The sequence below is a fragment of the Nannospalax galili genome, unplaced genomic scaffold, assembly GCF_000622305.1.
Source record: "Nannospalax galili isolate Female #2095 unplaced genomic scaffold, S.galili_v1.0 scaffold278, whole genome shotgun sequence".
NCBI lineage: Eukaryota > Metazoa > Chordata > Mammalia > Rodentia > Spalacidae > Nannospalax > Nannospalax galili.
The window spans coordinates 1,054,511-1,080,279 of NW_008347536.1; the positions used below are offsets into that span (position 1 = coordinate 1,054,511).

General features: G+C 38.1%; 1 protein-coding gene across 1 annotated transcript in view; it reads left to right on the plus strand.

The window, feature by feature from the left end:
• Window positions 1–25,769, plus strand: part of Rab38 (RAB38, member RAS oncogene family) — an 81,708-nt gene that overhangs the window by 20,435 nt on the left and 35,504 nt on the right. Inside the window, exon 2 of the mRNA XM_008844129.3 lies at window positions 4,289–4,569. Within this exon, the coding sequence (XP_008842351.1) occupies window positions 4,289–4,569 (281 nt within the window). The remainder of the gene's footprint in view (window positions 1–4,288; window positions 4,570–25,769) is intronic.

Here is a 25,769-nt window from a genome sequence, read left to right on the forward strand (position 1 = left end):
GGTTGATTAGGGGTTTGTCAATATTGCTTAGTTCTTTTCAAAGAACCACTTGGCAGTTTGACTGACTTGTTCTTTTAGTCTCTGTTTCATTAATTCTGCTCTGCTTTTTATTATTGCCTCTCATCTATCACAGTTGGATTTGTCTTTTTTTTCCCCTAGACCCTTGAGGTATATCATTAGGTTAATTATTTGAGATTTGATTTTGTAAACATTTATTATTTATTTATTTTTGATATCTGATTTTTTTTTTAAATGTAAGTACTTGGGGCTGGAGAGATGGCTCAGTGGTTAAGAGCACTGACTGCTCTGACAGTGGTTAAGAGCACTGACCCAGGTTCGATTCCCAGCACCCACATGGTGGCTACGAACCATCCTTAACTCCAGTTCCGGGGGAATCTGAAGCCCTCTTCTGACTTCCGCAGCATTGCACAGCACGGGTACACTCACATACATGCAGGCAATACACTCGTACACATAAAATGAAAATAATAAAATATTTTTTTAAAAAAGTAAGTACTTACAGCTGTAGTCTTACCGCTTATAAGTGCCTGTGCTGTACCTAAACACTTTCATTTTCTTCAATGAATTGTAAAATTCCCCTCTGATTTCTACAATGACCTACTGTTGATTAAAAAGTATATTGTTCAGTTTCCAAGTGTTTATGTGATTCCATAGTTTCTCTTGCTGTTGATTTATGGTTCTATTCTACTATGTTCTAAGAAGATAGAGGGAATTTTTTCAATTTTTTGTATTTATTAAGGCTTTTTTTTGTGACCTATAACATGATCAGTTTTAGAGAAATTTCCAATGGCTGCTAAAAAGAATATCTCCTTATTCGTTGGGTAGAATATTTTGTAAATACCTGTTAAATTGAATTGATTTATGGTACAAATTAACTCTGAAGTTCATTTGCTGATTTGGGGTTTAGAAGACTTATCTGAAGATGAGTTTAGGCTATTGAACTCTAAATTTTTTATTGTATCAGGACTTTTCTTACCTTTCATGCCCTTCATTGCTTATTTTGTGAAATTGGGAGCCCCATATACATTGTTTAAATATTTACAATTGTTATATTCATAAGTATTGACTTTTTAAAAAAATCTCTTCAGACTTGTTTTTGCTTGAATTCTCTTGGCTGTGAGAATAGCTACACCAGTTACTTAAGTTTTCCTTTTGCTTGTTAGGCTGCTTTCCATTCTCTGATTCTCAGTTTTTGGATGTTTGCCAATGAGGTGTGTTTCTTTGGAGAGTTAGATGTAGTTTTAATTCATCAGTCTGTTTCTTTATTACATGAACAGAGTTCGTTTTGTAATTTAAAGTTGTTATTGAGAGGGATTTGATATTCCCATGGTTTTGTTAAGAGATGGCTTTTCTGAGTATAGCAATGTTGGTTGTTGACAATTACTTAAAATACATCATCAGTTCCTGTTTTCCTCACTGTTAAGATTGTTGATGTTAATCTGATATACTTGTTTATTCAGATGAGTTGATTTTACCTTACAACTTTTAATAGGCTTTTTGGGGAGGGGGGGTGCTCTTTGACACCTTAACTGATACTGTAATGCAGTTTTTTCTGGCCATGTCTACTTGGTATTCTAAATACCTCTTGTATGCCTTTCTAGATTTAGTGAATTTTCTGCTATAATTTCATTGAATACACTGTCTATTCCTTAGGCTTTATCTTAGCTCCATCTTCTATTTCATAGGTTCTTAAGGTTTGTCTTACAAACTCATAGTTCTTAGGAGTTTTGATCATGCTCATTAATTTTTTTCTTCTTATGTCTGAGTACATCATTTTCTTATCGTCTTTCATTCCTGAAGTTAGTTCCCTTGCTTGCTCTTGTCTGCTGATCATGCTTTCTACTCTGTTTTATTTAATTGATTTATTCTTTCCTTTCCAGAATTTCTGCTTGGTTATGTACAGAGTTTCAATTATCTCACTGAAATTTTCCTCCATATATTTGATATTTGAACTTCTTCTCCAAGTTACTGTTTGTTTTATTTTCTTGGGGAACTTCCTGTCTAGATTCTGAATTGATGTCCTTTATTCATTTGCTTACTTGAGGCTTCTTTGTGGTCACTGGTTCTTTTTAAAAGTAGGAGTTCTGAAATCTTTTCTGGAATTTCAAGAATCTCATTACTTCTAGTTTCCAATACTGAGGACTGTGAGTTTGTGGAAGTGTCATAGTGAATTATTTCACAGATTTGTGTTTCTTGTGTATTGTACATCTATTGGGATAGAAATATTCTCCAGTTTTTGTTTTTTGGGTTTTTTTTTCCAATTCCTTTCATTTGTTGATTTTATTTTTATATTACTTCTGGTGAGGAGTCCTCACTTACATTTATATTTCATAGTGCTATTTAGAGGGGAAGCCAACTGTAGCAACAACTTCACAACACCTGTGCTCTTCACTTGTTCTGATATGTTTCAGAGATACTGGCAGTAGGCTGTTAGTTAAAGAGCTGTATTCTGTAGTGCATTCAGAGGTGAGGGTATCAGTATTTAAGGTCGAGATGAAGAAGGAATGCAGAAGGGGGAAAAGATAGAGTAAGAAGGAAAGGAAGTTATATAGGCTAGAGTTATGAGGTATAGCAATAATAACAAAGGTATTTTGGAATAGGTGTAAATCAAGAAAGGAGAATCATAAAAGCTTTTCCTAGTGAGATACAAGTGAGAATACAATAACAGAACAATTGATGTGCCAAGCGTAAATAAAAATAAAGCACTAAAGTGAACTAGAAAGTATTATGACCACTTCAGTACTTTTTCCTAATTGGGAAGATACAGTTTCTCCTTCACCTTGGATTGTCATTTGTATCAGTCTACACAGATGGGTCACGGACCTTGATGGCATCAGTAATTCAAACAAGGTATGCCAGTTTGTCCTTTGAAGTCAGAAAGAGTTGTATGACTGAAGTTTATTTTCTGCCAGAATTCCCCAGCCTGTGACCACCACTGGCAAGTTACAACCTTGTCTCTGGTGTTTGGTATTTTTCTTTTTGTGCAAGACTTCCTGTGACTAAAGTTGTGAGGGAACTTGAAAGTTCTACATTCCCCTATTTATTTTTTATGGAGTCCATCAGGATACTATAGCAACTTCCACAGCTTGTCCAGGCAACTGCAGGGTGTAGGCTGGGATCCTTGAGAACCTCTTGGCATCAGGCTCAGTTTTGTGCTTCTTCAAAGCTCCGTGGTGTACATTAGATACCGCACCAAATTCCGTTGCCCACTTCCTGTGGTCTTTGTAGCTCATCCAGGCAATGTAGCAGGAGTGGTGTATAGGTGTTGAGTCTCCCTCAACTTTAAAATCCAGTGCCACACTTCCACTTCAACCTCTACAGCCAGCTGTGCTCTGGCCACATCTCCATACATGATATATCCAGCTTCAGGTTTGGGTTTCCAAAGCCCATACTCTCTCTCTAGCTATCACAGCATAGGTTATCCATGAACTCACTTCCCATGCCACTACAGCTGAACTTGCTGGGGTACAAGCAGTGTGGCTTGGCTGGGGTTCTGTTTGGCTGCTGCTTTGTAGGGAAAAGCCTACCTAGGTTTATTTGTTTTCTTTAGCTTTTTCTCTTATAGGAATAGAATCTTTTTTTTTTAATCTCAATTTTTATTTATCCAATCTCATGGACCCAGCTTCCAATCTGCCCTCTTACCCTGAACTCCAAAGAAGATAACATGTAGTTGTTGAACATTTGAAATGCAACTAGCTAGTATGACCAAAGAACTGAATTTTAAGTTTTATTTGGCTTTAATTAATTTAAAGGTAAATACACACGCACACACACACACTATCTCACACACACACATACATGCACCCTAGTGAGCTACTGTATTTGTACAGTTCTAGAATATTACATCATACACAGCACTTTCTCAATAAGTATATATATTTTTAAATGTGCATTTGTGACTTGTTTGCCTATGTGTGCACACACTTATACACACTATGGCACACCAAGAGACCAAGTTGTGCGAGTTGGTTTTCTCCATTCACCATAAGGGTTCCACAGATCAAACTCAAGTTGTCAGACTTAGTAGGAGGTGTCTTTATCTGCTGAACCATCTCATAGGTCCATTATATATTTTTTGAATGAAGGATTTTCTTTTGCACTTAAAGAATTACTTATGAAGATTGATTGTATTTTTACTTCACTCTTTAAAGATTAGCAATAAAACTCTGTTTTTCATCACCTCATAATGGAGTCCTCATGAAGTCCTAGTATCTGATTCTGGTTCCAGTTCCAATAACTCTTTGAATTCTGTTTCTTTTGTTAACAGGTCAAGAGAGATTTGGAAACATGACAAGGGTCTATTACCGAGAAGCTATGGGCGCATTTATTGTCTTTGACGTCACCAGGCCAGCCACATTTGATGCAGTGGCAAAGTGGAAAAATGATTTGGACTCAAAGCTAACTCTCCCTAATGGCAAACCTGTTTCCGTGGTTCTGTTGGCCAACAAATGTGACCAGGGGAAGGATGTGCTCATGAATAATGGCCTCAAGATGGACCAGTTTTGCAAGGAGCACGGTTTCGTAGGATGGTTTGAAACATCAGCCAAGGTAACGAGACATGAAGGGATAAGCTTATAGAGCAAGATTCACAAAGAACATGGCACATAACCATTATCATCATTACAACATAATAATGTGTCTGTCCAGTGATTCAGAGTTTCCAAATTACTTTATGCTCTTTCTTCAATCATAGTAGTGAATGGGCAGGATAAGAGTTATTATCCACAATTTCAGATGATTATAACTAAGGAGTCAAAACCATTTGTACGTGGCCTCATTGATGGTAGTTTGTAACTATGTGGAGGTTTTGTGTGCTTACTATATGACAGACGTGGTTTGCATGTTTCTTGTACTTAGTCCTTATAATAACTTTGTAAATGAAAGAAACGGGCCTCACATTCTATGTCGTTATCTCATCCTTAAATTCACAGTGTTACTATTTAATGTCTGATATGTCAGGAATTGCCCTTTGCCATGTGATGAAGTGATGGTAATATAGAACCACCACTCCAGGAATGCTGGAGGCCTAGGATAAGACACAGAACAGCACAGATGTGGAGAACATAGCACAGCTTGGTGCTCTGAGTCTCCTGGGAGGCAGGGAAATAGCAGGAGTGGGAGCAGAGGTAAGGCTGGAAGACCCAGGATCCTTTGTGGCACAATGAGGTCATTAAATGTCAAATTGTGCTTTACAATGGTGTCTGATTTGTTAATATGAGGTTTTTGTTCTGTTCCCATCCCCTCCCCCCTTTGCTTATACTTTAAGCCTCAGTTTTAGAAGGAAATATCTTTCATAGTAAATGTGTTTAGTAATTAATTTTATTTTTAATGGCACTATAATAACTGTATAAATATGTGAATAATGAGTCATTTTTCCATTGACTAATAGTCAACAGGTATTTAATATCTTCATCGCTTTTTTTTGTATATTCTTGATATTTCATGGATGTATATAACTATGTTTTACATTATTAAGCTTGCAAGCTGTGTAGATTTATGTCATAATTGCTTTACTTTTATTAATTAGTATAAAGCAAATATTTAGATGTTTGTGAAGGTCAGGCCTTGTGCTGCTTATTTAGGATTCAACTGTACATAAGACAGATGTTGTGTCTTTATCTTGAATTTAGGGAATTCATGCTCAGCCTTCATTGTTGACATTTATACAGATCACTAAAGAGTAGTATGAAAAATTCCTTGGATGGCCATCATTCAGAGCGATTTGGGTGTGCTCTATTCCATGGAAAAGTGACTATAGATAACGGTAGTGTACTGTTTTTAAAATATCTAGAAAAAAGTGCTTTTTAAAGTTTCATTAAATATGTTTACACAGATTTAAACATTACATGGGTTCCTAGGGAAGATGATGAGACTTGGCTCAATATAAATGGCTGCACGATTTAAAAGGGCATCACAGCCCACATCTTTAATCCCCACGTTTGGGAAGAAGAGGCAGGTGGATCTCTGTGGGATCAAGGCCAGTCTGGTCTCCATTGCAAGTTCCAGGCCAGCTGGGACTACAGGGAAACCCTGTCTCAAAAAGATCCCCCCTTCCCCCCCAAAACAACCCAGTAAAATCTTTGAGAACATCCTTGCAGTATAAACTCAGTACCAGCAGGATTGAGCTATTGTTTGGCCCAGGAGATGATGAAAAGGAAAAGGAGACCATGGTGCCACTTTCTAGGTCCCACTTGGGGCAATCTTGTAATGATTTCCTCATCTGTGTTGCCACTAAGCCATTCTTGTGCTTGGAGTTATCACTCCTCAGCTCCTCAGTGATGTCTTCTTTCGGATGCTCTTGTGTTTCAGCACACTTTCCCAGCTCTTAACATAATTTCCCCTTTTGCAATGGGGAGAAAGGGTCCCCTAGAGGAATGTTAGTCTCATTCATGAAAGATTTTAAGAATGGACCCAAACGGAAGCTTTTACAATTTTATTAGAATCTTAAAGAAAAATCTTCAGGGCAGGCGAGCTGGTCATCGGCCTTGAGGAGATCAATAGTAAGAAGGAAAGAAAGCCATGGAAGCCATGCAGGTTTAGAGCCTGCATGGAGGTCAGACACATGGCTGACTCGCAGCCACATGGCTGGGAGAAGGAAGATTTAGAGAAAATGTGAAGAACTACAGGATGCTAGGGGCAGCTCAAAGCCTTAGAGAAAGCATGTTTAGTAAGAAAAGCATGAAGAATAAAAGGAGAAATTACGTTTTCCAGAAGAGTTCAGGAAAGCAGACACTTACATGGCGGAGACCTACATGACTATGGCTGGTCTGGAAGTTCTGTGGAGATCTGCACTAGTTCTAGACAGGAAATATTCACTACCTTATTAACACACCGGGTATTCTGCCCATCTGTTTAGCGTAACTTAGTGAACCTGTCTTCTATTTAGCATAACTAAATAAATCCGCCTATCTATTTAGCATAACTTAGTGAACCTGCCTTCCTAGGAGTGGTTCTATCACCAGGTGATTGACCATTAAGACTGGAAAAATACTTGATCCATTGTATTCTTTCTGAAATGGTGTTGGATTTTTTGGGGGAGGAGTGAGCATTTCACACTAAGGTGCTTTTTGGCTGTTGAACACATTTATTACCTTTTGGGAATTGCTAGCTAACCTAAGCAGAAAAAGCTTGTAATTTTTTTTTTTCTCTTTATTGAGACAGGGTCTCATGTTCTTAGAGTAGCAAATAGCCCCATAAGATTAATTGGTCAGGATTATAAAATCTCTATTTGTTTTCTTCTTCATATCCCTTTTCTAAACATGCTTTCTTTAATGCTTTGGGCTGCCCTAGCATCTTCTATTTCTTTACTCTTTCTCTAAAGCTCCCTTCTCCTGCCAATCAGCTGCCAGTTGGCCTGGTTTCTGACCTTAGTGCAGGCTCTAAACCTGCGTGGCTTCATTTTTTTTTCTTTCCCCCCTCTCCATTCTCCTTCTTAAGGCAGCTGCCAAGATTACCAGCTTGCCTTCCCTGAAGATTTTTCTTTAAATTGTAATAAAATTGCACTAAAACTTCCATTTGAGTCCATTCCTAAATTCTTTTATGAATGAGACTAAGAGCCCTGTAGGGGATGCTCTTTCTCTCCTGTATCAATTATCCCAGGCTGGCCTCAAATCAATCATTATGTAGTCAAGGATGACCATGAACTCCTGATCTTCCTGCCTCCACCTCCTGAGTGCCAGCATTACAGGAATGTGTTACTATACATGGTTTTATTAGGTTTTGAGGATCAAATTGAATACAGGGCTTTGTGCATGCTAGACAAGTGCCCATAATATGTTCTTTTTAAAACAATCATTACATTTGTGCATGTGTGTACCTTGACACACGTGGAGGTCAAAGGACAACGTGCATGCCATCTCCAGTTCTCTCCTTCCACTATGTGGATTCTGGGGATAGAACTCACATCAGGCTTGGTGCAAGTGTCTTTACCTGCTAAGCCATCTCCCTGGCCCCTATTTACTTCTTTTGCTTCCTTTGGAGCTACAGCACAGGCTTATGACCTAGATTCCACCAATTAAGTGACATAGAAAGTGAACAACTAGATGACAAAGGGGAAATACAGAATCCATGTTTTCTGGAGTGGGATGGCAGAGAAGGCTTTATATTTGGGAACCTTTGTAGTTTTTTTTACAGGCTTCAATGTTTTGCCACATAATCAGTTGTTGCTAGACTGATGAATAGCTGTATTTAATGTTGAGGTCCTTCGTACTTCAGTAATACCAGGGCCATTGCTCTGTGGTGTCAGGGAGCAGTTTGTTAGGATTTTCTCTGTTTCATTCTGGAAGATTAAGCTGGATTGTCTCTAGATATCTGAAAAATTCTGCAAGCTACCCAACATCCCTTGAATAAACTCCTATCTAGCTGGTCAACATTAGCTTCTGTGCCTTGCAAATAAAAACCTGGATTACCATAAATATGGTCCAAAAATATGAGCAAACCAAGTTAAGTACTCTCCTTAGAACAGGGTGTCTTAGTACTTTAATATCCTAGTGTATGTGTGCTAACCACCTCTATGCTTCATTATTATTAACTTTATGCTAAAATTTTTGTATAAAACCTTGTTAAATCATTAGCAAGTTTTTATGAGTAGGTATTAGTATTATTATTGGAAAGCTGCATGTTTACTATTTTTATCTTTTTTAGTTTCTATTTTTTGAGATAGAATGAATTTATTTTTGCTCATAGTTCAAGGTTGCAAAGTATCATGGTGGGGAAGTCACAGCAGCAGGAGCCTGACACAGCTGGTCATATCTTGCCTGTAGTTAAGAAGCAGAGAGAGAAAAGACCAATGAATTTTGTACTTGATCTCAGCCCAGGGAATGGTGCCACTTACAGTGTCTTCCCATCTCATTTAGCCTAATCAAGAGAATCTTCCACAGGCATGTCCAGAGGCCTATCTTCCAAGGGATTGCAGATCTCATCTAGTTGACACTTCATGTTAAACATCACAGATTTCTTATCACTATATTAATTGTGTCCTTTAAGGCACATGTTTTTAATTAAAGCATACCATATTTATCTGTTTTTAACTGTGATTTTATTATCACATCTCAGAAATTATTAGCAAATCTAGTGTCATGTATATTATCTCTATTCATAATTTCTAGCCAACTTACAATTTAAAATTAGACTTAATTTTATTTAGAAAAGTATTTCAGTCATTAAGATGATTTGTCTTTTTCTAATTAATTTGTATTTTTCTTACTTTATAGGGTGAAAAATTATGATTTAGGACCAGCTCAGTTGGTAGAGTGCTTGCCTAGCATGAGGGAAACCGTGGTTTTAATCTTCAGCACCATAAGTGATCTCAACACTTGAGAGATAGAGGCAAGAGGATCAGATGCACAAGATCAGCTTAGCAACACAGGGAGTCAAAGGCTAACCTGAAGTAAATGAGACCCTGTGTAGAAAACAAAACTTTTGTCTTAGGCCTTAGATTTTCCTTTCAATATCTTAAAATATTAAGTGATTTTAGAAAAGAATGCATAAGCTATGGTTTAGATTTCAAAGTTTCTATAGATATTATACATTTTATTTTGTTTAGTCCAGCCTTGGCAGACAAAAGAAAAATGAGGAGGAACCCAATAGAGATATGCTTTTGGAAGCTCTCATCAAGAATTCCCAGTGGACTCTGATATGAACATTTTAAATTTTCCCTGTTCTGACTTTTTTCTGGTTCCCTGTCTAGAACTTGTAATGCTAACTACTCTTGCCTTTACTTCTCCTTTACATCTCCTATTCACCACTTAAGAGCTTTCTTTTCTCCCTACAGATAAGAGTTATGCAATTTGGGAGTCTTTTAGATAGACCCACTAAAGGGGTATCCCAATTGCCTCACCCTGCATCCCTGTTCAGCATGGAAGAAGCCAGAGTGGTCTGCTTCCCGATTTCCTATCGGCAATTTGGATAACTTCTTCAGGGGATGGTGTAATAAGAATAGGAGGTAGGAATTGGCTAGGCAGTTAGGGTAAAAAGACCCCAAAGAAAAGTAGCCAGTTTCTTGGCAAAAAAGTCAGAATGTCCTTGGGCCTCTTAGCAACATACTCTGTTCCAAAGGCCAAAAATATCAAAAGTATTTGGGAGCTTTTATCTAATCCATAAAAGATTTTAGGGTTACCTCTTCAGAGGGGGGGGGGGAATGTTAGAGTAGCAAAATGCCCTGAAAGAAAAGAAACAAGGAAAGAAAGAGTACATGAAGTTGTCAGAAAAAAGTGATGGGGAGATATGGGAGAAGCTGGAGGGGAGGGGTTTGATCAAAACACCTTGTATGCATGTATGAAATTCTCAAATTTTTTTTTAAAAGTTAAAAAAAAATACCTGAGGTAATTTACAAAGCACAAAGATCTTCCCAGTTTGGAAGGTAGTAGTCCTCAGTCAGCCAGACCCACTGGTTTGGGGCCTGTGACCAAGCAGCATATTTTGGTAGGGAGGACATAGCAGAGCAATCTACTTACCTCATGGTGGACAGGAAACAAAGAGAACAGGAGGAGCTAGCGTGTCTCTGTCTCCTTCAGTGACACACCCTCAACAACCTAACTCCCTCTCATTTATCTCTCTCTCTTGAAGGTTCCCAATAATGCCAAGCTAGAGACCAAACCTTTAACAAATGGGCCTTTGGAGTCATTCTTGCAATAATATTTCTTTACTTTAAAATTTTTATTTATTATTATTATTATTTTTTAATTTTATATGTGTAAGTGGTTTGCTTGCACTGTAAGTTTGCCATGTGCATGCAGTGCCAATGGAGGCCAGAAGAAGGCATCAAATCCCCTGGAGCTGGAGTTACAGATGATTGTTGAGCTGCCCTGGGGGAACCGATCCTGGGTCTTCTGCAAGAGCAGCCAGTGCCCTTAACCACTGAGTCACCTCTCCAGCATCCTAAAACACATTTCTTAATTCCTTGTTATATTAACATTTCAAAATTAAGATGTGCCCTGTAGCTTGATACTGTGTCTTGCAAATAGTAATTTTGTTTTGTTTTAATGTGGTTTTTATTGTTTCTGCTAAAAGGTGTCTGTATCATGTGGCAGTTCCTAAGTGATTTTCACCATATTGAACACTTAAACAAAGCAGGGAGTGCTATTTTTGTAAAGAGAAAATGTTCTGTTTTTCATTAAATTTAGTGTGCTTTTATGATTATTAAGTTATTCTGGAAGCTGAACTATATAGCAGTTAAAATTGGCTAGTTTTCTAGAAGTTGCTTGAAAGCTAGTATCACACATCATTTACTTTATGCACACCTAGAATATACACAGCTATAAAACATTATGCATTTATACAAGCTGGAAATACATAGATAGTTGCTCTTGCAGATGGTTATTCTAATTCCTTTTTCAATAATTGAGGATAGTATATTATCTTAAAAAATTATTTTCTATTTAAACCAAGTAATAAATCATTTCTGATTCTCATTTTCAAATGTCAAAATTTGCAAAAAAATCTTGGTAGTTACTTGAATACTCAATGATTAACACAATGTGTATTAGGTGATTTTTGTTTCTGGATCTGTCCTGTGAATGATGTGTTCTAAGCCAGTTTATTCACCGAAATTTGCTTTTTAAAAACATGATCCTATGGGAAATAGATAATCTAAGTTTTAGGCATTCAACTCCCACAGATTTAGGTAGAATTATAGGATGCAGCTAAACTGCCTTAATTGGCCATGCCACATTAAACCCGGGACTGTTAGCTGATCTGGTTATTTAGAACCGTTAGGACTTAGGGACATAAAACGAAGAGACTCATTTGAAATCCAAAATCAGACCAAAGTTAAGGGTATAATTTAAAGGAGATTATGGCTGTGTTTAATAGTCATGATCAGCTCACATAATGACTACCAGTCTGTAGTACAACCATTTGAATCATTACTTCTGACAGGTTCTTAATGCCTTACATGAAAAATGGAAATCTTTTTTAGAGTTTGAGAGTGGCTTAAGCCCAAGAGTCACAATTCAAGCTACTCATCTGGTTAAGGATCAGTATTAATTAATAATAATACTTGTACTTTTACTTAATTAGTTCTTTAAATATTCTCTCATTCTACACTTATAATTTGCTAGATAACCTGAGAGTCAACTCCATTGTAGGAAGGTAGAAAGAGGCCATCAGAGAATGTAGTCATGGCTTGGTGACAAGAAGGCAAGGTGTTACATCCATCACTCTGTCCTTCATGGTTCACATTTTCATAACTTAGACCTCCAACTTTGCTTTCTCATATTCAGACAATTATAGTATCTCATCTTCATACTTTGCTCACAGGAGATTACTCTTATGTTATATGGATAAAAACTGGACTTGCCCAGGGATCATTTTGATTCATCCCTGCCTTGGTCCATAATCCTCAAGAATCTCCACTTGCTAATGATTAGGACTTAGACAACTTAGCACAAGTGTCAGTAAAATATGGCCTATTGGCCAAATGTAGCCCCTCACCATATATACATAAAATTCTGTTAGAGCACAGCTATGCTCCAACATAATTGGTCTACATATCATTGATGACTGCTTTTCTGCTTCATCTATGGAGCTGAGTAGTTACAAAGGAGGCCTTGTAGCCTACAAATCCTAAACTGCTTAACCTGTATGCTTTAACATTTGCTACTGATATCTTATAAGAACAGCTTCTCTTCAGCAAGGTACTATGGTGCAGGCTTCATATGCAATGCTATGCTATGGGTTTCATATGTGTTAGGTCATCCTTGAAACAAGTTTGTAAGGAAGCTGCTGCTAATTTTCCTTTTTATAATGAGGTGATTAAAGCTGACATTAGAAAGTGCAAATGACTAGCTGAAGATCTCATAGTTGTCATGTAATAGCACTGAGAATTCAATACAGGCGTACTAATAGTCCAGCTTAGCCACCTAGCCATCACATTTTACTATCTTTTATCATTCCCCCACATTTTACTACCTTGTATCTTTCCTCATATGGTCTTATATAATAAATACTTGTTGAATAGTTGACATGTGATGATGGTAAAATGTGGCTCTGATCTCTAACTTAAGATTTAAGGAGAGAAGTACAGAGATGGAAGCAGGCCTTCGTGTAAGTCAGCTTACTCTCATTGTGACAACATGGAAAGAAGGATGATCATGTATTTTGGTTCATGGTTTCAGAGCTTTCTCTCCATGGTCCTTTGGCCCCATTGTTTTGGGTCAAGGTGAGGCCAAACGTCATTTGGGAAGTCCTCACAGAGCAAAGCTCCTCAGTTCATGCCAGCAAGTAAAGAGGGGAAGGTGAAGAGGAAGAGGGTGAGGGTGAGAGAGAATAGCAAAGGGAGAGAAAAAGATAGATGATAGATAGGTAGATAGATAGGTAGATAAATGATAGATGACAGATAGATGATAGATAGATAGAAAAATAGAAGATAGATAATCAATCGATAGATAGATTAGATAGATATATAGAAAGATGATTGATAGATGATAGATAAATAGATAGATAGATAGATGATTGATAGATAGATGATAGATAGATGATAGATGATAGATAGATGGATAGATAGATGATAGATGATAGATAGATGATAGATGATAGGTGGATAGATAGATGATAGACGATAGATAGATGGATGATAATATGCCCTTCTAAAGCACAACCCTAGTGACCTACTTAATCCAAGTAGGCCCCACTTTTGAAAATTTCTACCACTCCCTAATAATTCTGTCAAATTAAGTACCAACTGGGACTTTCCCTCAGTAGTAGAACACTTGCCTGGCAAATGGAAGGCCCTGGGTTCAGCTCTCAGCACTGAAAAGGAAAAAAAAAAAAAAAAAAAAAAGAATCCATTAATGGATTAATACATTGACAAAAGCAGAGCCGTCATGATCCAATTATCTCCCTAAAGTTGAGCATTGCTGCAGTAAGGATAAGGACCAAGTTTGTTCTGGTTTTTGTGTACTCTATGGTAATCAACCATTTTATTGCAATTTCTCATAATCCTCTGGCTTCCTTGGCATTCCTGTGCTCCACAGCCTCCTCTGCTCTAGTGGTCCCTCTTTTGCTGCTCAGCTGACCCTGAGTCTGAGTTTCTCCTATTTGTCTTTTTTTTTTTTGGTCTTTTTGAGACAGGGTCTCCCTGTAGCCCCAGCTGTCCTGGAACTCACTATGTAGACCAGGCTGGCCTCAAAAATATCTTTATTGAATTTGAGAATTTTATATAATATATTTTTATTATATTTAGACTTATTCCCCTATCTGCACATCCCCTTACTACTCTCTGTGGGGGGTGTGTGTGTGTGTGTGTGCGCACATGTGTGTTTGTGTTTGTGGATGCTTGCTTGTGTGGGGGCACACAAGGACATATGTGGGCGCACATGCACATGTGTGTGCTTGCATGTAGAGACCAAGGTTGATGTTGGATGTCTTTCTTCATCACTCTTCACTTTTTATTGAAGCAGACTCTCTCATGAATTTCAGAGCTCACTGACTCCTGCTGTTCTAGTTAGCCAGCATTCCCCAGGGATCCCCTGTCTTTGCTTCCCCAGTGCTGGAGTTGTTGGGGGTCCAGCACACCTGCCCAACTTTATTGTGGGTTCTGGGGATCTGAACTCCAGTTCTCATGCTTACAGGGCAAGCACTTCATTGGCTGAATGTTCTCTCCAGTTCCTAAAATTTCCATGTTGCACTTTCTGTTAATTATTTCTCAACTTCACATCATAATTATTTCTATTAAAAATATTTTAAGAAGAAAAGACATGCACTGCATTTTGGAATTTCAGGGACTATAGATGCTCTTGAGGCTCTACTTATCTCAAACTTCATCTGAAACATAGAAAAGCCTGTCATAAAATCGAACATAATGAAAAAAATCTGCTGAGGGGTGAAAATAATGCTTGGGTGCAGCTAGGCACAGACTATAAATTTTGAACCCTAGGCTTTACTAGTAGACCACATCTCCCATCCCCAGGTCCAAGCAAAGATTGACTACAACCAGATTCTGTATCTGGCTTCTAGATGTAATTTCTTTCCCACACTTCATATTTCCAAATCCTTTTGGATCTTTGCCTCTATACCACCCTGAGAACTCCTCAAACCTGACATTTCTGTGCTTTTCTACAAACACCATCATCAGATTTGCAGACCTCACACACGTACAGCCAAGCCAGTCACCATTATAACTGGGTTTGCCATCCTTCAGGAGGTCTTCTTCCCTGTAAAAACAGCTCCCACGGAGGGGATCTTTTCTGCTTCTCTGGAGCTTTCTCTACTTCATCTCTCTCCATAATTATGCTAAATTTCATGAAATGCCTTTGTATTCCTTCTGCTTGGCACAAGCTCCCCATCTTTATACATCTCACTTTCTCATCCTTCAGGATTCAGCTTCTTAATAGCAAAGATAACCGACCTCAGGCAGTCTCTTCCCTCACATATGATTTCATGTGGCAATTATTTGTTCAACCACTTGGATTGAGCACTGGACTTTGAGTATGCCTGCTTGTCACACAGCAGGATGACTCATTACAGAGAGGGCGGTCATTCAGCCAGAATCTATTAGATGGAATAGGATTGTTTGCTGCCCTGCCTTTCAAGGACACTTTCAGAAGATTGTTTTACTGTATTATTGTCTCCCTGCCCTTTATGGAGTAGTTCTGTCCTCAGAGAACCCTGCAGACACAGAAAAATTAAATTACTTCTGTATTTCCCAAAAGGACTCTACAGCATGCATCTCCTTTCATTCAGAACGCTCTCCAGACACCGTGCAGCAAGGTGATTACTGCAGTACACTGCTGTGTGGATGGATAAGCAGAGAAAAAAAGTTAAGGTGAAAGAGCATCCCCTCACACTGGCCCCCACCTATGGACTTAATGCCCTTAAGTCCTAAACTGGAATTACAAACTCTCCTTTAATGTCATCTAGAACCTCCTATAGCCTTGCATTAGTCTGGATCTGATTATTTAGCCTATCTCACATCTACACTGTGGGAGAGAGTAGAACATATCAGTTTTCTCTGGGATGAAATTCTCATTATTTTCTTTTGCACATTGTCCTTATGCATTTCTGTTTTTGTCATTTGAGACATACATAGTGGCTTTCATGTATCCATTTTTACTAATGAAGAACAGTGTCCCGGGAAAGTCTTTTAGTGATTTTTATTGGTAAAATCATGCCTCAGCTTGATTTTGGATCTAGGTCAACGCTGTGTCTAGTGACAGTGATTCTTGAACAAGCTTGTGCATCAATCACCTGAGTGGCTTGTTGCAATTGAAGAAACTTTGGTCCAGGTTTTAGAAATAGCTGAAGGGGAACAGAATGCTTTTAGAAAATATTCCTTTGATGATTTTGCTTTATATACTGGTTAACACACATTGTATTAGCATTCATCCATCCATCCATTCATCCCCCCCAAATTCTGTGAATACCTGCTGTGTATTCAGGTGGGCACTTTGCTAAATGCTGAGACATTGTGGATGACAAAGGGAAGTTTCTGCCCATCAAATTCCCAGTCCCCAAGGGAAAGCCCATAAAACAAAGCCAGGACAGTGTGAAGTTTCATAAAAATTTGTTGCTCTGTAAGAACCATGAGAGAACTTATCAGTAAACCTGCTACCTTCATCTTGGAATGAAGCAGATTTCTCTGATTGGGGTCATTAAGGATAAGAAGGCCTCAAAGGAAGACTCAAGGAGACTCTTAGAAGACCTCCTTTTGAATGGGTGTACAGTGGAGCCTTAAAAACCACATTAGTGCCTATGGACTTTTTAAAAGCAATCATGCTTTTCATCTTTATTCCACATTGTCTAAGAACATGTTGCTACTACTGCAGAGTTACGTAACTTTATGAGTCTTTAGAAAATTATCACTACAGGGCCACATAGAATCTTAATACAGTAAAAAAAATATATAAAATGCATGCTTATTCTTAAAGAGACCTTTTATTAAGTGATTTAGTTATTTGTTTTACCAACTTCTCACCAACTTTCATGAAATAGAAATAGATGTTGTTATGAGGTCTGCATCAAGAAACTGGTTAAATTATTAAACTGATCGTGTATTTAATATATGGAAGAGTTAGAATTAGAATGTAGTTTGCTCTTCAAAATTCACATTCTCTGTTTTTTTCTTCCAAGGAGGTAAGTAGTTGTTTTGCATTACTTTTCCTTTGTCTTTGAGATGCAGACAAAAATATAGACAACTTCCTTTTCCTGCACAGTTCCTGTCCAGCTGCCCTGTATTAGTCACTGTTCTGTTGCTGTGATAGAAACACTAATCAAAGCAACTTATAGAAGGAAGAGTTTATTTGAACTTACAGTTCCAGGGGCATTACAGTCTGTCATGGCAGGGAGCCATGGTGGCTGGAGGTGACTGGAGCAGGAGTAGCAGAAGTTAAGCTTTCACATCTTCAAGCAGGCACAGGACGCAAGTGAGCAATTCAAGATCCAGCAAGGCTGAAGAACTCCCTAAGCCTGTCCCCTGTGATGTGCTTCCTCCAGCATGGCCACACCTTCTAAGACCTCCCAGGACAGTACCACCAACTGGGGACAAAATGTCCAAATACTTGGAGCCTAAGAGGGACATCCTCATTCAAACCATCACGCGTTCCAAATCTGCCCAGTAGTTCTGTCACTGCTTTTAGTTGAATCATAAGTAACAACTACGGCTTATATCATTTAACATGAAAGTAATATTTGCTCACATAATTTGATGTTCATGTTTATCCACAATGAATCTTTATTCTTTAATGCTCTAAGAAATTCTCCTTCATATTGATTATTCTGTCGAGAACTATTTTGTTCTGGTGGCCTCGATCCCTGTCTCCTCTATTTGAATGTCCTATAAGCCCAGCATACAGCTAAAATTCTTTGCTCTTCTGAGTTTGGGGTTGTCTGTTCCCTGGAACACTGTTTTATGTCCTTATTTTAAAGGAACACAGGCTTCTGAGATGGTTTAGGAAAAGCTTCATGGCATTTCTGAGTCTTTGATATCTTCAAGTATGAGTTTTCTAAGCATCACACAATTTTATTTCTCTGGATAGGCCTCGAATTCTGTGTTTAAAATGCTTTCCCTTTATAACCTGAAAGCCTTGCTCGGTTGTTGCATAGCACTTAATGTTACTCTGTAGAGGGCTCAGACCTTTCTGACTCTAAAAGCTTTATGCTGAAGCTGTTTTCCTTCATTTGTTGGGTTATGGGATCATTTCTTTACCCCAGTAATCTGTAATTTCACAATGTTCTGTTCTTTGTGACTATTGGTTCCCCCCGCCCCCCCAGACTCTGCAAGTTCCTTCACCTTGGACATTCATGTTCTGAAAAACACATTCTTTGATAGTTTTCTACACTTTCCTTTCTTTGTGCTTCTGATTTTGTGTAACCTCAGTTAAGACTGTGAATTTTCATTTTCCCACATAATTTCAGCACTTTGCCATTTTTTTTTCAGGTATTGGAGGGTTTTTATACTCATGAAGAATGCAAGCAAAAGGTGCATAGCAAAGGTAACAGAAGTGTGAAAGCCTTAGGCAACAAAGATTTCTATACAGAAATGTGATAGCTTTGGAAAACAAAGCATTCTGTCCTGGATAACCACAGGGGGCAGGGGAAGATTCCTGTTCATTCCCCCATTTCTATCTCTAGGCTTTCTAATATGCACTTCTATTTCTATAATAGCCCCTTCTCTTCATTGACATAATTCCTTGTGTTATTTAAGAGGAACTTTAAGATATTGTGACTATTACCCAGGAGTTTGATGGTCTCTATTTGGTTTTTGATAATAAGTTTATTATCCAAGATTTTAACAGGAAAGCTAATAGAACCATAACTACTGGTTCTGTTAGTGAGGCTAGCCAGAGACTTTCCAGGTATTTTAGAAAGACTTGTTTTTCCTTTACCAGGACTTTATTCTCTTTATTTATTCTCTTTAGTAGTTGCCTTGTATTTTTCTAACTATGTCAGATGATTGGCATAAAAACAGCACACATATTTTCCTTTCTGATGGTTCTGGCATCTCCATTCTCAGGGATAAGTTTACTGAAGAGCTAAGGAAATTTCCAGCTCCCAGTTCAGAAAAAAACTGGTCATTTTCTTTTGGGGTCTCTAAAACTGTCTAATTAATTTTTACCTTTTATTTTTATTACTTTTGAAGAGGTAACCCAATTTGCCCATGGGGAATTGGGATCCAGACCACTCTGGATTCCTCCATGTTGTACAGGGACACAGGGTGTGGCAACTGGGGTACCCCCTTCAGTAGATCTAAAAGACTCCCAAATTGCATAAGTTTTAACTGTAGGGGGAGAAGAAAGTCCTTGACCAATGCCTGGGAGATGTGAAGGAGAAGTAAAGGCAAGAATAGTTAGCATTACAAGTTCTAGACAGGGAACCAGAAAAAAAAATCAGAACAAAGAAAATTTTAAATGTCCATATCAAAGCCCATTAGAATTTCCTGATGAGGGCTTCCAAGAGAATGCATCTTTTGGGTTCCTCCTCACTTTTCTTTTGGCCACCAAGCCTGGACTTGAGAGTGATGAACTCAGGATTTGTTTTCAGGCACTCTGATACCTTTTGGAGTGGCTAGAATCAGTCTTCTAAACAGGGAGAGAAAATAAATTAACCATCATTTTTGTGCATTTTTTAAATTTAATCTTCTATTATTTTATTTTTAGTTTATCCAGAGGATAGAGGTTTATTTGTAGGGTGTAGGTGTCTAGTTGTATTTTATGTGAAAGAATGGAAAATGAAGAGAACTGATGACTCCATTCTTTGAAGCAGTTCCCTTCATCTCAGCTGCCCTTAGTATGTGATTCTTATGATGCTTGGATTCTGTGAGCACGAAATCTCTCTCTTATTGCCCATGTCTCCTTCTATACAGCCTATCTATGTGATAGCCAAGCCATTACTACTTTCACATTACTTTCAGATTTCTAGAAGTATGTTAAAATGTCATAAATGTGTATTTTTCTTATTCTCTTATCATTAAGATGTTTTAAAATATTTTACTACTTTAAAAATAACAATTCTTGCAGAGTATTGGTATGGGAAAGCAATGGGCATATTTCTTTGTTCTGTCACCTTTAGCTGGAATGTATTCACACTTTTTGTCCATTTGTTGATTGTCTACTTTCTCACCCAAATCCTGGTTAATATGTAACTTAATTATTGCAGTTTTTATTGAATTTTTTGGATTTTTGTGCAATTTAGTTTGATGGTATTTAGATTTCCCATTCCCTATTTGCACCTCCCCCCACTGCCCCACACTCAACTTAATATACTCTCTTGTGTAGATAATAGGCCTGCAGAGTCTGATTTGTATCCCCAAATATCCTTTAGTGTGTGTCCATCTACTGGGTCCAAGAGCCCCAGGCCTGTAAGACACTGTCTTTCTCCCTCCCAGAAGTCATCAATTGCCCAAAGTTCCTTAGGTTGGATTGGGATTTCTTACCCACTTCCCCATGTCTATGCTGGAATTCTGTCTGGTTTGAGTTGTACATGCAGTCACCATTGCTGTGAGTTCATATAAGTAACTGACTAGCTTTCTGGAAGACTGTTTCCTCATAGTCTTCCATCACACCTGGCTCAACAACCCCCCCCACCCCCACCCCCCGCCCAATGGGTTTCTGGTGTCCTTCAGTGATCCCTGAGCCTTGAGGGGCAGAGATTTGAAATGGGTGTCCTATTTACAGATAAGCAATCTGCCACCTCTTGTTCTCCGCAGATTGGCCGATTGTGGGTTTCTGTATTTATCACCATCTGCTGCGTAAGGAAACTTCTTTGGTGAGAGTTGAGAGATGCATTCATCCTATAGGAGGTTGCATTGAAGATGTGTCACTTAGGGTTAAGTGTCTAACAGACACTTATTCTCTGCATTTGACTGTTCTGGAACTACAAGTCTCCATTTGTTGTGAAAAGAAGCTTTTTAGATGAAGGGTGAAAGCCACACTTGTCTCAGCCAGTCAGGCACTCCCTGGCCGCTTCAGCAGGATGGGGCCAAGATATATTTTGTTTTGTTTTGTTTTTTTACTTAGCATTTTATCCTAATTTTATAATGTGGGAAGTAACGTGTAGCATCATTTAAGTTCCCTATGTTTAGTAACCCAGCTAGTGGGCATCAGAGCTGAGATTGAAATTCATGTTGGATTGACTGATTGATCTTCAGGTTCTCTTTGCCAACTTTCTACTTAATATGAAAAGCAGATAAAAGCTGTCTCTCCTCTGTCAGAACCAATGTGGCTGCCTGTTCTTTCCAGCCCTGGCTAGTGCTGCTTCCTTGCTTCAGGTGGGGTTCTTCATTAAGACCTGTTTGCTGTCTTCCTCCCTGTGTTACTCCACTGTTCTCTGTATCGGTTTCCCTTGTCCCCTGTTTTGTGCTGCTTTGTCTTCTCTGATGTGACTTGTTTGCCATTCTTGAAGCATTCTTGATTTGTGGGTGACAGCCTTATCATCCCAAGGCCTTCCATTTCATCTCCGTCTGCTTTGCTGCTAGTGAGATATTGATTTCTTAGGAGAGCCTGCTGGGACTGGGGGAAAATCAATATCCCATTAGATATAAGTGAGGAGCAACAGAGCTCCTCAGCCATCAGCCCACTGACCTAACATGCTGGGGCAATGCTCAAAGACTGGCTTAGCCTGCTATGCTCAGAGATATTCTGAAATGATTAGAATGTCACAGGGAGAGGGAAGATGGCAGAACAGAGGCAGTCACAACTCTCCTATGCTTTCACAAATCTCAAAGAAAACTTCCGATCCTTGAATCCAAGAAGTGTTAAAAAGCACAGGCTGGAAACTGAAGATTGCAGTAATTAGTGTACTGTAAGAGACTCCATAAAATAGAGCAATAGTTAACGGTAGATGTATAAAGGAGACAACAGAGACTTATCCAGAGCTCTGAGCAACAAAGCAGCAGGGAGAATGGGGTCTCCAAACAAAAGAGAAAGGAAATCGACAAAGCAAAAATAGCAAAAACAAAATCTTATAAGACTTAGAAGCTGTGTAAAGATATGCTGGGAGATTGCCCACTACCACGCATCCCTCATTACTACCTATAATGTTGGGTTAAGGAAGGATCAGATACCAAGAGAAATTCTCCAACTAAACTGTTGGGAAGAGGAGGAGGATAAAACCCAAGCCCTCCTCTTCCCACTAAGAGTGGGAGGCCCAGAGAGTCTCCTGAAGACTACACATGAGCTGACCTGACCTACAGCGTAGTGGGACAAGCTTGCTCAAGCTCAGGCCAAGGATGCTGACATTAGCAACCCAAGCACGGGTAAGACAAGCATATCCAGACAAAAGGTAAATAAAAGCATGGGTGTGGCTACATCAGAGCCTTGAGCCTTGAGATCCATTCGGGAAGTACCACCATCTGACACATACAGAAAACAGTGGCCTGGGTACTCTGAAGCAGCACTTGTATGGAAGTCTGGGAAACTCCTACAGGAGGACTCACCCTTTTTGATGTCTGGGCAGAATTTCAACTGAACAAGCAACATGTCTGATCTCCAGAGATTGCATATTGTCCAATCTGGTGTAACAGGTTTCATCTACAGACACAAACAGCCGGTCTCCCATCAGTACAGTTTGTTCTAGAAGACATTTCAGGAAGGGGGATCCAGCATCCATTTCCAGCAAGGAAGAAATATTGACTGATATTATGGCTTTGTTACTTTTCTTTTGGCTTTCGTTTTTTTAAATCATCATTGACACATAAATGTTTCTTGTTTTGTTCTATGTTTTGTATCACTCAGTTAGGTTGCATGATTGTTCCATCTGTTTCTGTACCTGTTTTCTGTTTTCTGACTCATTTTCTATTTATTTTATCCTCCATCATGTCGTGTGTTTACTTCTTTAATATGTTTGTAGCATTTGTAAATTTTAAACTCTTTACCCTAATAATATCCCAACCCCACCTTTTTTATTACTTTTCCTTCTGTTTTTCTCATACTAATCCAGAGTCTTACTGAGCTTATTTCACATAATGAATATCTTAGTACACACTATACTATCCTGTTCCATTATTGCCCAAAAGCTATTAGAAGTAACTTGTTTTTAATTGTCCATTACTGCATTGTCATAGTGAATCCATCAGATATCACTGCTTCCCACTTAGTATTCTATTCTTAGAATGGTACTAGAGATTATGCCTATGCACTAAGTATATGCAGTGAAGGTTTAGCTACTGAGTTACATACACCCTTAGTCTAGGGGGAAGGGCTGGGACCTCAACCATATTACAATCTAGACTCCTTGAACATTGCAGTTGCTTCAACTGAAAGAATATGTGTTATTTTTTAAAAACCCAATAAACTACATAGTCTTATGCATAAATCCTAATGTTGACACACAGGAAACATGAAAAAAACAAAGAAATAGACTCAGCTGAAAATTAACAGAGACAAATTAAGAGAGTACATTGAGAGTGAATTAGATTAAATCCCAAAGAATTCAGAAAAAATAATTAAGAATGATTAATAAAATCAGAAGACACAAACTCCTCAGTGACTTCTGAGAGAACACACATAAATAGCTGAATGAAATAAGAAAGTCAGTACAAAACATGAAAAAAATTCAATAAAAATAGAAATACAGAAAAAATCAAATTCAAATTTTAGAAATGAAAAATTCAATAAGTCAAATAAAAGAAACTCATTGGAAACCTCGGCAATAGAATGGATCAAGTGAAAGACAATATCAGGACCTGAAGACAAAGAAAAATTCAATAAGTCAAATAAAAGAAACTCATTGGAAACCTCGACAATAGAATGGATCAAGTGAAAGACAATATCAGGACCTGAAGACAAAGCAAATGAATTAGTACATTCAGAAAACAAAGATGAAATAATAAGAAAGTATAAATAGAGCATAAATGATCTATGGAACACCATAGAAAAAGCAAATTGATGAGACATAAGCATAGAAAAAAGGAGAAAACTGCAAGCTAAAGGATAGATAATTATTCAGTAAATCATAGTAGAAATTTTCCCAAATCCAGAGAAAGAGATGGTCTGCCAGATATAGGAGGCCTTTAGAATTCCAACTAGACAAAACCAAAGAAGACTCTCTCCATGTCATAGTTAAAACTACATCTACGGTACAAAATCTCCATATTGAGAACTGCAGTGGAGGAACACCAGGGACAAACCCATGATCATAACAGCAGATTTTCACCAGAAACTCTCAAAGCCAGGAGGGCAGGAAGCAATGTATTGCAAGCTCTGAAAGACAGTGGTCTCAACACAGATTACAGGATCCAGTAAAGCTATCCTTCAAAATTGAAGAAACAGGAAAACTTTCCATGGTATTCAAATTAAGGGAACTTATGGACAGCAAAATAGAACTAGAAAAGATTTCTAAATATTTGATTTCTACACACCAAAGAGAATTAAGTATATTTGCAATGTCTTCAGAAAGAGCAATTGCACTAGAACAGTAGATAATTAAATGAGGAGTAGAAATATAATAATACATATGCCAGGAATGGTTGTGCACACCTTTAATCCCAGCCCTTGGGAGGCCAACCTGGTCTACATAACAAGTTCCAGACCAGCTGGGGCTACAGGGAGACACTGTCTCAAAAACACCATGAGAAAAAAAAGAAAAAAAAAGAAATATAATAAACACAGCAAACTGATAGGAATTAATACGTATCTTTCAATAATTATTCTGAGTGTTAATGGCCTCAATTCTTCAATCAAAAAACATAGACTAACAGATTGGATTTAAAAATGACCCTTGTATTTGTTGCCTGCCAGAAATGCATCTCATTGGCAGAGACAAGCTCAGCCTTAAGGTGAAAAGATGGAGAAAAGTCCTCCAAATGGTTGGAGCTAGAAAGCAAGCAAGCGTCACAATTCTAGCTTCTGACTAAGAAGACTTCAAACCAAAGTTAATAAGAGATAAAGAAGACCACTTTATATTGAATAAGGTAAAAGTCCATCATAAGATTACTCCAATTCTAGCCAGGCCTGGAGGTGAAATCTGTATTCGCAGCTACTTGGGAAATTGAAGCTGGAGGATCACAAGTCAAATGCCTGCCTTGGCTGTGAAGTGATCTCAGGGCCAGCTTGCACAGGTCTGTAAATATAGCTCAGTAGTTGAGGGCTTAACTAAGATGTATAAGGCCCTGAGTTCATTCTCCAGTAGTACAAAATTAAAAAATCAGAAAATAAACATAAAGGATATAGCAGTTCTAAGAGTATATGCATGGGACATCAGCACATCCAATTTCATAAAACAAACTACTAGACACTGGATATAATGGCACAGATTGATCTTAACACAGTAATACTGAGTGACTTAAATACTTGACTCTCACCAACAGAAAGTAATCCACATGAAAAAAAATCAATAAACAGAGTTAAATGACATTAAAGGGAAAATGGACTTAACAAGCATTCAGAAGTTTGCCCATCTTCTAGGGAATGCACATTCCTCTCAACAACCCATGGAACTTTATCGAAAACAAACCATATGTTAGGACACAAAGCAAGTCTCAAAAAATACAAGAAACCTGAAATACTTTACTGTATCCTATCTGATCACAATGGAATTAAAGTAGAACTAAAAAGCAAGTGAAATAACAGCAAACATAGAAACTCATAAAGACTGAACAGCACACTATTGTATGATAAATAGGTAATCAAAGAAATTATGGGGGGAATTTAAAAAAATTCCTAGAAGGAGTGACAAAGAAAACATGCCTTCTCAGATCTGGGGGCTACAGTGAAATAGTTCTAAAACGGAAGGTTATATCTATTAATGCCTACCTTAAAAAAAAAAAAAACACAGAAACTTCAAATAAATTATTTCCTAGAAAATGGTCCTAGAAA